The sequence below is a fragment of the Frankliniella occidentalis genome, unplaced genomic scaffold (assembly GCF_000697945.3).
Source record: "Frankliniella occidentalis isolate FOCC.00 unplaced genomic scaffold, Focc_3.1 Scaffold22, whole genome shotgun sequence".
NCBI classification, from domain to species: Eukaryota; Metazoa; Arthropoda; class Insecta; order Thysanoptera; family Thripidae; genus Frankliniella; species Frankliniella occidentalis.
In genome coordinates, this window is record NW_026267152.1 from 691,537 (window position 1) to 701,037 (window position 9,501).

Consider the following 9,501-nt stretch of genomic DNA (forward strand, 5'->3'; position numbering starts at 1 on the left):
CCCACCTCACAGACGTCCCCCCCAGTGCTCCATCTAAGATGCGCTGTACTGAATTAGTCAAGTTTTAGATGCACGTACGCCGCCCGAGACGCCCGCCGCTCTTCCGGGAATTGTGTTGAAGAGAAAGTGTGTCTCTCGCATGGGACATAGTTGGTTTCCGACACTCCCTGCTTGTCTTCTTGGGCCGGAATATTAGGGAGCGTTCCCCCCTCCTCTCGATTAATGCCTACACTACCAGGTTGGTAGCTTGTTTCCCCCGCCCACTTGGGCAGTTTTATACTGTGCACCGCATACCGCATGTGGCACAGTCTCGGGTACCTCTAAGCCAGTCGGGGATATTTCCAGCCACAATTCAGTTACTAAGTGATGGTGCAGCACTGTAAGGTCTGCTGTCCCTTAACCTGTTTGATTACACCTGCCCCGCGCGCGCCACGCCAGCATTGGTCGGGAGCGAGATTACCAGTTTAATCAGTTTGCTCTGCGCTGCGCATGTCGGAGGCGGATAGAGTGATAGCGCTCGCCCATCTTCATTAAGCATACCTCACGCCAAAACTGGTAGTTTTACTCATCTTATTCGTCACCAAGATTCGTGAGATGATTTCCCGTCATTGGTGCGTCCGTGAAAGTCCGGGTGGTGTCCGCCGCTTTCCCCCGGGAGGGGCAAACGCCCCGTTTTTGCCGTCGTTTTGACGGCATAAGCTTAGCTCTCGCTGGCGACAAGTCGCGTCCCGCGTGGAACATATATAACTGGACATGCAGAGTTCTACGTTAGAGGGGTCCGAAGTCACTGACCTGATACAACAAGTCGCGCGGTTCAGGCTCGAGGCCGCACCTGCAATCGGCAGCCGCAGCTAAGATATGGTCTGGATTTGAATTCAGTGCGCAAACTACTTTGGATTTGAGAGATGAGGCGGGTGCTCTATGTTAGCTTGTCTCGCCTATAAAGTCAAGTGACGCAATTGACCCTTCTTTTGTCGAATCTCGCTGTTGTAATGTCAATGTTTCTCATCTCTTACGCTACAGGTATAGCAGTCACTGGATGGTGTCCTTGAGGCCAGGCTAGCGCCTGCAACACGCTGGGTAGGCCAACCCGTCAGGCAGCTGTGTGGAGCCGACGGCCCGCGCGCCCGCCCTGCTGAGCGCAAAGTGCAAGGGGGCGCGGGAGGCGGGGGAAGGGGGAGGGGTCCACCGTCGCCCCAGCAAGTCTATGATGGTCTATATCTGCGGGGACAATTTGAAGTTGAAGTTGAAAAAGTCAGACCACAGACGTTAATCTTGGTTCAAAAGTTGCCGCCCTGACTTCGGCTCATGTCGGCTTGCCGAGTCCGAGATCGGGTTCCAATTCCAATGCGAATGTGAATGCCATTTGCCTCACAGCGCGCCGCGCACACAGCTGATTTATGACTTCTGCTAGTCTGTCTGCAACCACCAAAGCATAGCAAAACGCCCTCGTAGTCCCACATGTCTGCTCATATTGCTAGGAAGCAATGGACTACGAAGAGGAAATACTCTCAAATTTCTTCACAAATGTTGCGCAGCTATGTTTTGACAAGGCCAAAGAAGTTGTGGTTAGTTTTTTCATGCCATTTGTCTATATTGTATGTGCGAAGTGCTGTTGTTTACCTTGCAACAGGCGATCAATCTGCACTTGTGTGTGTGCAAAAAACAGTCAAATTTCACTTTATTTTCTTGAAATTCATTGATAATTTGTACCACAGTCTGGGGAAGTGCATGTTATTAGCTTAGTGTTGGCTTGTTGATATAATAGATAGGTTAGGTTTCTTTGTTTTCTCAGATTGTTATTGTGATTATTCACTTATTGTTACTATCATACAATCACCTATTTTTTATTCCTAGGAAAAGGAGCGTGAGGTAAAGCAGGGTACGCCTGGGCCCTGGGTCATGCTTTTGACCCATTTAGCACCATTAGCAATGGCAGAGAGATCATACCTGGACCTTGGATCAATGATCACGAAGAACAAAGGTTTCTTACGGAAAGATGTGAGTCTGTTTTCAGATCAGCTAGTTAGACTGTATCACATCTTTTTTTATGGGGACAAAATTTGAACGTTTTAAAACTTTCCTTTCTAGAACTCATTGCGCTCTATGTATGACACAATGAGATCAGATTTTCGTCGCGTAGAAGATATAGCACGCAACGACCGTGCAATCTCCACTGTATCAAGCCAACTGTGTCAATTCTTATCAGCTCGAATAGAGTTGATCGATTTGTATCCTTTACCATGATTTTTTAATTTAATGTTTAACACTTTGGGGAGCATCTACCTTGACTCTATTATAGTTATGAGAAGATGCACCAAGCTGGCACCAGCAAACAAGTACGATTTGAGGAAATGCTGTCTGTAATTGAAGATATTGCTGAACGCTTTTCACTCATGTTTGCGCATATTTCTCTCACTTCTGTCAAGGCTGCATTTAAGTAAGATCATGTGGAAGTACAGTTTCTCTTGTCAGTTTGACTTAACAGTTTTGTCACTAACAATTTTATATTTGTTTCAGTTTGGAATGTGAAATTTTGCTGAACCTTTTAAAAGCACAAGTAGAAATGCAGTCTTGGCACTTTTTACCATCTTTGATGGCTCTACATGGTGCTAATACACGACTTTCTGCCTGGGAACGCACTCTTCAAAGCAAAGAGGTTAAAAAAAGGCCTTTTCTTGTTGTTCTAAACTGCAAATTCGACTGTGAAATTCATTTTAATAAGTTATGTTTTCTTTTAACTGACAGGTGTGGAAACTTGGATTTAGCACATCATTTTTAAAAACCAATCAACAACCAATGCTTTTTCAATGGCTTGTGAAGTTCAAGAATATATCTGTTAGCAAGTTCTCTCTGTACTTCCATAGTATTCTTGCCCAACAAGCTACCCCAGCAGATATGAAAGCTCTAGGAAATAAACAGGCCTTTGATCCTTTTCACAAGTGAGTTTCTGTAATTCTCTATTTAACAATTTTTCAAACAATTAAAACCCCTTTGAATTCATTCTTTTGTTGCTTGTCAGAATTCAAAGCTTTCAGAAGAAATATGATGCTGCGTGCACTTGTGTTATGTTAGTTTTGGATGCACGAGGACTAGAAGATTATAGTGGGCCTGGGTATCACCATCCTAAGAAGCCAGTTGAAGCGCCTAAAGATATGGAATGCTTTCCAATCATGGTTAGCTATCCTGTTGTAAGTATCTGGTAACAATAGATAATTTTCAAGGCTTAAATCTGATACAGTGTTTAGTTATTTAATTTTACCTTTTTCTTTCTTCTAGAAACCACCTGTACACATGCCAAATGTTACAAAAGCAATCATGGAACAGAGTTTAGCATTGGCCACAAATGAAAAACGTTGCCATAGTACCTTAAATTTAAAGGTAATTGAATCTCTTTGCATGTATTTCATCTTGTCATTATTTTTTGAAAATCTTTAATACAGTAATGTTATTATCTTGTTTTTACAGGATCAGTGTACCTATTTTATGAGCAGTATTGATCCTCGTGTTTTTATGATTGTCATTTTTGATTCCAAGAGAGCAGAGCGTGAGGCTCAAAATATTGCCAATTTTATTCAAGAAATGAGTTTGCAACTAAAATGTAACAAAGCTTTTGCTGACTTGAAACCCAGTAGCAAATGAATGCAATCTATTTTTATTACCTTAACAATGATTCGAATTGGGCCTGAAGAGATAGTTCGTGTCCCTTTTTGCTATCTGTGATGAATTTTTATTGATTACTAATTTTTTTTATATTGTAACTATAAGCAGGGAAAAAATCAAACCTACCTACTGTGCAATTTGCAGTCTCCCAAAACTGTATGCTGAAAATCAAAATATGTATTTCTGTACCACTTTACTCTCTTTTGGAGTTGTTTCGTTTTTCAGAACAGCTCTAAAGATTGCTCACTCTTGACGTGATAACTAAAATTTATCATAGTATGTTAGTTTCTGCCATCAGCTATTTTTGTAAACAATAAGTGTGGCCAAACAAATGTGACCATTTTACCAATTTTTGCATAATATTCCATAATCTCTTTTTTTTATCATTCAAAAAGTGAAATTTTTATGTCTGCTTCCATCACTGATTTCAGTCATTTATATAAAGACTTTGAAGGAGAAATAAGGCTGTGATAATTTTATAGTAATTTGAATACAGTTTGTTTGTTTTCCTTTTTGTTCAAGTTTACTATACTGAGCTACCTATTATTGTGAAATGATGTTGTTTTTTTTTATCCACTTACTTGTGTTCCTATGGTCCATATAATTTTACCTTCCTCTGTAAACATTTAAATTTTGTATAGCTGTGAAGAAATCTATCTTGTTATGAAGGCTGGACCTACTTGACACTGTTTTGTTGATGTTGCTGAACTCAAGTAAGACATCAATTATTGATTATTGTAAAACTTGAAGTTGAAATTAACAACTCAACAAAGCATATATACCCCTTGTTGCATCTCAGGAGAAAGAATTTATCTTTTCTTATGCCTGCAAATAAATTTATTTGACATTTGAATCTTACATGCATCATCTTTATCCTGGCTCCCAGAGATACAAAATGATAGTCATTTTCATTAAAAACAACAATTCAATACATCTTTGAAGATTTTTTAAATCATTCATACTAATACTGTAGTTACATATTGCATGGAATACATTGATAAATCTTAGCACAGCACAAATGGTAAGCCTTACCAGCTTTACATGTGAATTATTTAGAGAGGTGAATACAAAATATTTCATTTAATACCAAAGGAAATTTGAGAAAATTTGCAATTTCGAAACCAATAAGTTAGGTAGTTGATAATCTAGTGCTGACCGTATGTATTGAAGAATTGTCTATCACATAAAAGTAATCTAGGATCTTACTTATTAGTAATAAGTGCTCCGCTGCAACTTACTATCACAGAAGGCAAAATACTTAAGTATCACTGACTAAATCAGATTCTTCAGTCACTCGCAACAGAAAAAATACAGTTACGATCTCAATAAATAGCACATTACTATAAGACCAAGGGTGACAATAAATACCATGGAGTTCTAAAGCTGCTATACAAATATATACAAATATAGCTTATACCATAATACGATTACAAGATGATGTCATTTTTAACACACATCACACTATTGTACTGTGTTCGAATCTCCCCACAGTATATTGTATGGTCCACTGAAAGCACTAACGCGAGATCACAGAAGTTATCAACACAACAGAGAAGATCACCGACTAAGATTATCAGTCTCAAATCCTCAAACTCTACATCATCAGGTCCAGGCTACTTTCTCGAGTGTCCACTGCTGGCCCGTCGACCCGTTGCACTCGTTGAGAACGAGCACCGAGTCCTCCTCGTCACTGTTCTCCGGCGAGTCCAGGCACAGCCCGCTCGACACGTGCCTTAGGCTCTGGTCCTGAAAACAACAGATGCGTCAGAGTCCCCGTCGTCATCTGCCTACGGTGGCCCCACCCAACAACCGCCCCGGCCACACTGCGATCACAACGTGGTCACACTGTGGTCACGCCGTCGAAACACTGAGGTCGCACTCACCTGGGTGTCGTGCTTCCAGACCTGCCTGGGCCGGCCGCTGCAGGCCATGATCCTGGCGCGAGGCCTCACGTGGCCCACGCGCTCGCGGCCCTCGGCGGGCAGCTCCCGCTCCGGGGCGTCCAGGCAGACCGACTCGTCCGTGGCCAGCACGCCCTCCTTGGTCATGACGAACATGCGCACCAGCTCCAGGTCGTCGTCGCCGCCGCAGCTGGACGTGGAGGCCGTGCCCATGGGCTGGTTCAGGCTGCCCTTGCCTGTCGGCTTCACGAGGCAGTCTCCCGTGCGCGCGTTGCGCACCTGTGAACACGCCCGAGAGGAAGGGTAAAGCAACGTCGGCGGAACTCACCATTTCCGAAAAAGTTACGCCCTTTCTTCCCGGCACACTTACCTTGCCGAAGAAGCGGTCGTCCTTTGGCATGAAGTGCTGCGGCCACACGTTGTCCAGGTACCACTCGAAGCCCTTGCACTGCAGGCGGTCGCGCAGCGCCAGCCTGTCGGACACGTTGAGCTTGGGTCGGAAGGCGGCCGCGTCCGGGTTGAACTTGAAGTAGAAGTCGGCCCACCGGTCCATCCACACCTCCGCCACGCGGGCCAGGTTGGTGTAGAGCACGTCGCCGACGCCGCCGGGGAACGTGTAGGGCGACGACTTGCGGAACAGGTGGCCGACGTGCGAGCAGGGCGCAATCTCCACCGAGCCGCCGCACTGCCAGACGCGGAAGGACAGCTCGAGGTTCTCGCCGCCCCAGATCTCCATCTGCTCGTCGTACGCGCCCAGCTCGAAGAAGTACTCGCGGTCCATGGCGAACAGCCCGCCGGCCATGGCGGGCGTGCGGAAGGGCTCGGTGACGTCGCCCTTGCGGCGCCGCAGCTCGCTGCCGCCCATCGTGTACCAGCGGAAGTGCAGCTCCCAGTTGAAGGCGCCCCAGTGCAGCTCGAAGCTGCGCACGTAGGCCAGCGAGTCGTCGCTGATGATGTCGATGACGGGGCACACGACGCGCGTGCGGTCGCCGCCGACGCGCGTGAGCAGCGGCTCCAGCCAGCCCTTGGTGCACTCGCAGTGCGCGTCCAGGAAGGTGAGCACGCGGCCGCGGGCGGCGCGCGCCCCGAGCAGCCTGGCGCGCACCAGCCCCACGCGGGCGGGCGAGCGCAGCACGCGCACGGGCACGGGCAGCGTGGCCACGTACTCGTCCAGCTCGCGCTGCAGGAACGCTGTGGGGGCAGAGCCATCACAAGTATTAGAGCTTGTACGCGAATGGATGTCGGGTACTTCAAGCTGCGATGTGCACTCACTCCTGGTGCTAGCGTCGTCCACGAGCAGGATCTCGGTGAGCAGCTCGCGGGGGCTGCGGCTGATGACGGACCAGACGGTGCGCAGCAGCGTGGACCAGGCCTCGTTGTGGAACACGATGATCACGGAGGTGTCGGGCAGCCCGGCCAGCGGGAACTCCTTGGCCTGGCACCTGGGCAAAAGGCGAGACACAATCACAATCGCGTTTGTCACATCGGGGCTGGGCAGGGCGGGGCGGGGCGCGGTGAGGCTCGGCCCTTCCGCGCTCCGCGCTCCGCGGGCCACCGCGGCCGCCGCGGCCGCACGTCGCACGTCGGATCAGGCCCGCCCGTCAGCGTCAGGACCGTCAGAGGAGGGAAGCGGTTCTTTCATTCTTTCAGTCGGCCGACCGCTCTGCGGCCGCGCCGCGCGAGGTAAGGCTGCCCTGTCGCCTTTTAGGGCTAAAGAGCCAAAGAGCGGGCGGGCCGCGCTCAGCCGCTCGTCCACGCACTCTGCGGCACCGCGGCCATCAGTCACCTCCGTGGTGTAGGCAATGGTCGAGAGAGGATGTCCGCCATGTGCCGCGCCCGCCCCTCTGGAGCCTTTGTTACAAGAATACCGAGAACAAGTACTGCTTTAATGTTTTTGAAATTACCAAAATTAACAGTTTTAGGTCCGTGGGTTCCTGGCGTAATTGACCCCCTGCCTGGTCGCCCGTCCTCCCGGGGTCGCGGGCGGGGCGGTGGCGGCTCCGCACCCGCGCACTAAAAACAAATCGGCCCTCTATCTCTTCCTACGCGGGCGCTCTTCCGGTCGGAAGGGGGGGAAAAAGGGACCAGGCGGAGCGAGACAAAGCATCGGCGAGAGCCATTCGAGCATCGACACGGGGTCCAGAGAGAGAGGGCGCGGGCGGGCGGGGCGGGCGGGGCGGCCAGGACGACGACGAGGAAGCGCCGCGCGGCTCCGGGCGGATAGCGCTATCCGCGCGGGCGGGGAGACACAGACCGGCGCGGCGCAGAGCAAGAGGTAATGACGACTTGCCTAACCCAACGCGGCTGCAGCGCCCCGCCCCACCCGCATAAAAGCGCGCCATTATATTATTGCCTTGCGGCGCACGAACTGCAGCGGCGTGGCGTGGCGCCGGCGCACTCTCACAACAGAACCAACAGTCACAAAATTTGCAAAACGCGAAAATGTTTATACCCCTCTCCTGTCCCGCCTTTCGCAACGGAAGATGTTGTTTTGAGAGGTCAGCAGCATTTCAGCAGACAGGCGGAATAAGAATCAAAATTTTGGCACACAATCTTTCTCGCCACCTTTACCGGAAAGCCGCGAAAGCTCGAAACAGTCCCATTTCCGGTCTTATCACGTGGATGTGCTGCGATAGGATTCGAAACTTTCGATTCAAAGCGGAAACGCGCATGGGTACGGCGGCGGCGGGAGGGTCTATCCTGCAGTTTCGGCACCCGTACCCCCTCTCTCCTGTACACACAGCACAACATATTCGCTTGTCAGCGGCCCCCCCCCCCCGTCAGCAGCGTGACAAAGTGTGGGCGATCAGTATGCGACACACATTTTCAGCTTCCATTCATACGAATGACGTGACGGCGCATAGATTTGCATCGGGCCGGCGTCGACGGGACGGGGACGGGACGGGACGCGAGCAGAACGCTATCCACTGCCGCTGCGGGTGCTCACCCAGAGTTATCGCCTCTCTGTCATCGCGGGCCTATGCCGCCCCCCCCCCTTCTTTCTCCGCTCTCCCATCCAAATGGAACAAGTAGTGTGACATTTTAACAGCTTCCTCTTTTTGAGAACTATACACACATAGGCACACCCGGACTCTTGTATGACACTATCGGGCCATATCCAATCGTCTGCAATTGACGCGACGCTTCGTCAAGACTCACTTCTTTTTGCGCACGTCGGGCAGCGTGCGGTTGAGCGGGATGCGGTCCGAGGCCATGAGGTTGAAGCGGTTGATGCGAAACAGCGCCTGCATGCGAGTCAGCATGTGCGAGGGGATCTGCACGGGGCTGCCGTCCTTACCCTCGTGGGGCAGCGGCGAGAACTCGTTCTTGTTCACCAGCTCTGCGGGAAAGAGAAAGAGAGAGAGAGATGAGTTTCCGCGGTCCAGACCTCATCGGCGTGATCCTGGCCTGGCAGAAGAGGAGGGGGTGAGCATCCAAGTACACTCACCGTCGGTGAGGTTGAGAGAGGGGCTGGCGGCCGCCTCGCCCATGTAGTGCCCGACGACCACGTGGATGCCCTTGCGGTCCACGTACTCGCGCTGGTCCTCGCCGAGCCTGCGGACAGAAAGGGAGAATGAGCCGCTGCTGCCGCTGTCAGGGGGAAGCAGGCGCGAGAAGAAAGACGTGAGCGAGCGCAGTAACCAACACCTCCGTGTGTCTTTAACGAGCGCCGGGGGGGTTCATGAGCTTGCTGACGGCTGAACGCGCGCGGAAACGGTATAGAGCGCAGTGGCTCGGCCTGCAGCACACAGGGAGGCCTCGCGGTCCCGCGGGGACGGCGGCGGCATGGCTATGGCGGGCCGGGCCGGGCGGCGCTGCCCAGTCGAGTTATTACCCGCCATGACGGCTCCCGTTAGTGTTTGTTCCATTGTCTCCCCCCGCCGGAGGCACAATGGTCAAACGGCGACACGTCACGCTCAAAGGGGCGTACCTGCGA

General features: G+C 50.6%; 2 protein-coding genes across 2 annotated transcripts; one reads left to right on the forward strand and one right to left on the reverse strand.

Moving 5' to 3' along the window:
• Window positions 1–1,205: 1,205 nt before the first annotated feature.
• On the forward strand, window positions 1,206–4,516 carry LOC113211318 (KICSTOR subunit 2). Its single transcript, XM_026429657.2, has 9 exons — window positions 1,206–1,568; window positions 1,858–2,001; window positions 2,092–2,231; window positions 2,303–2,440; window positions 2,521–2,659; window positions 2,749–2,942; window positions 3,023–3,191; window positions 3,280–3,381; window positions 3,469–4,516. The coding sequence occupies exons 1-9, from the start codon at window positions 1,488–1,490 to the stop codon at window positions 3,640–3,642; spliced, it is 1,281 nt and encodes a 426-aa protein (XP_026285442.1). The 5' UTR covers window positions 1,206–1,487; the 3' UTR covers window positions 3,643–4,516.
• LOC113211317 (polypeptide N-acetylgalactosaminyltransferase 5-like) lies at window positions 4,223–9,150 on the reverse strand. The gene is made up of 6 exons (XM_052264881.1): window positions 9,013–9,150; window positions 8,724–8,904; window positions 6,837–7,006; window positions 5,935–6,755; window positions 5,547–5,843; window positions 4,223–5,409 (listed from the first exon to the last, which is right to left on the reverse strand). Exons 1-6 carry the CDS (start codon window positions 9,053–9,055, stop codon window positions 5,266–5,268), a joined length of 1,656 nt encoding a protein of 551 aa, XP_052120841.1. The 5' UTR covers window positions 9,056–9,150; the 3' UTR covers window positions 4,223–5,265.
• Between the last annotated feature and the right edge of the window lie 351 nt (window positions 9,151–9,501).

Excerpts from the sequence above, each read along its gene's own strand:
- LOC113211318 (XM_026429657.2), top strand. The coding sequence starts at position 1,488 with ATGGACTACGAAGAGGAAATACTCTCAAATTTCTTCACAAATGTTGCG. Across the intron at positions 1,569-1,857 it reads ACAAGGCCAAAGAAGTTGTG|GAAAAGGAGCGTGAGGTAAA; the intron begins GTTAGTTTTTTC and ends TTTTATTCCTAG. Across the intron at positions 3,382-3,468 it reads ATAGTACCTTAAATTTAAAG|GATCAGTGTACCTATTTTAT; the intron begins GTAATTGAATCT and ends TTGTTTTTACAG.
- LOC113211317 (XM_052264881.1), bottom strand. The coding sequence starts at position 9,055 with ATGGGCGAGGCGGCCGCCAGCCCCTCTCTCAACCTCACCGACG. Across the intron at positions 7,007-8,723 it reads CCCGACGTGCGCAAAAAGAA|GTGCCAGGCCAAGGAGTTCC; the intron begins GTGAGTCTTGAC and ends CCTTTTGCCCAG. Across the intron at positions 5,844-5,934 it reads ACGACCGCTTCTTCGGCAAG|GTGCGCAACGCGCGCACGGG; the intron begins GTAAGTGTGCCG and ends GCGTGTTCACAG.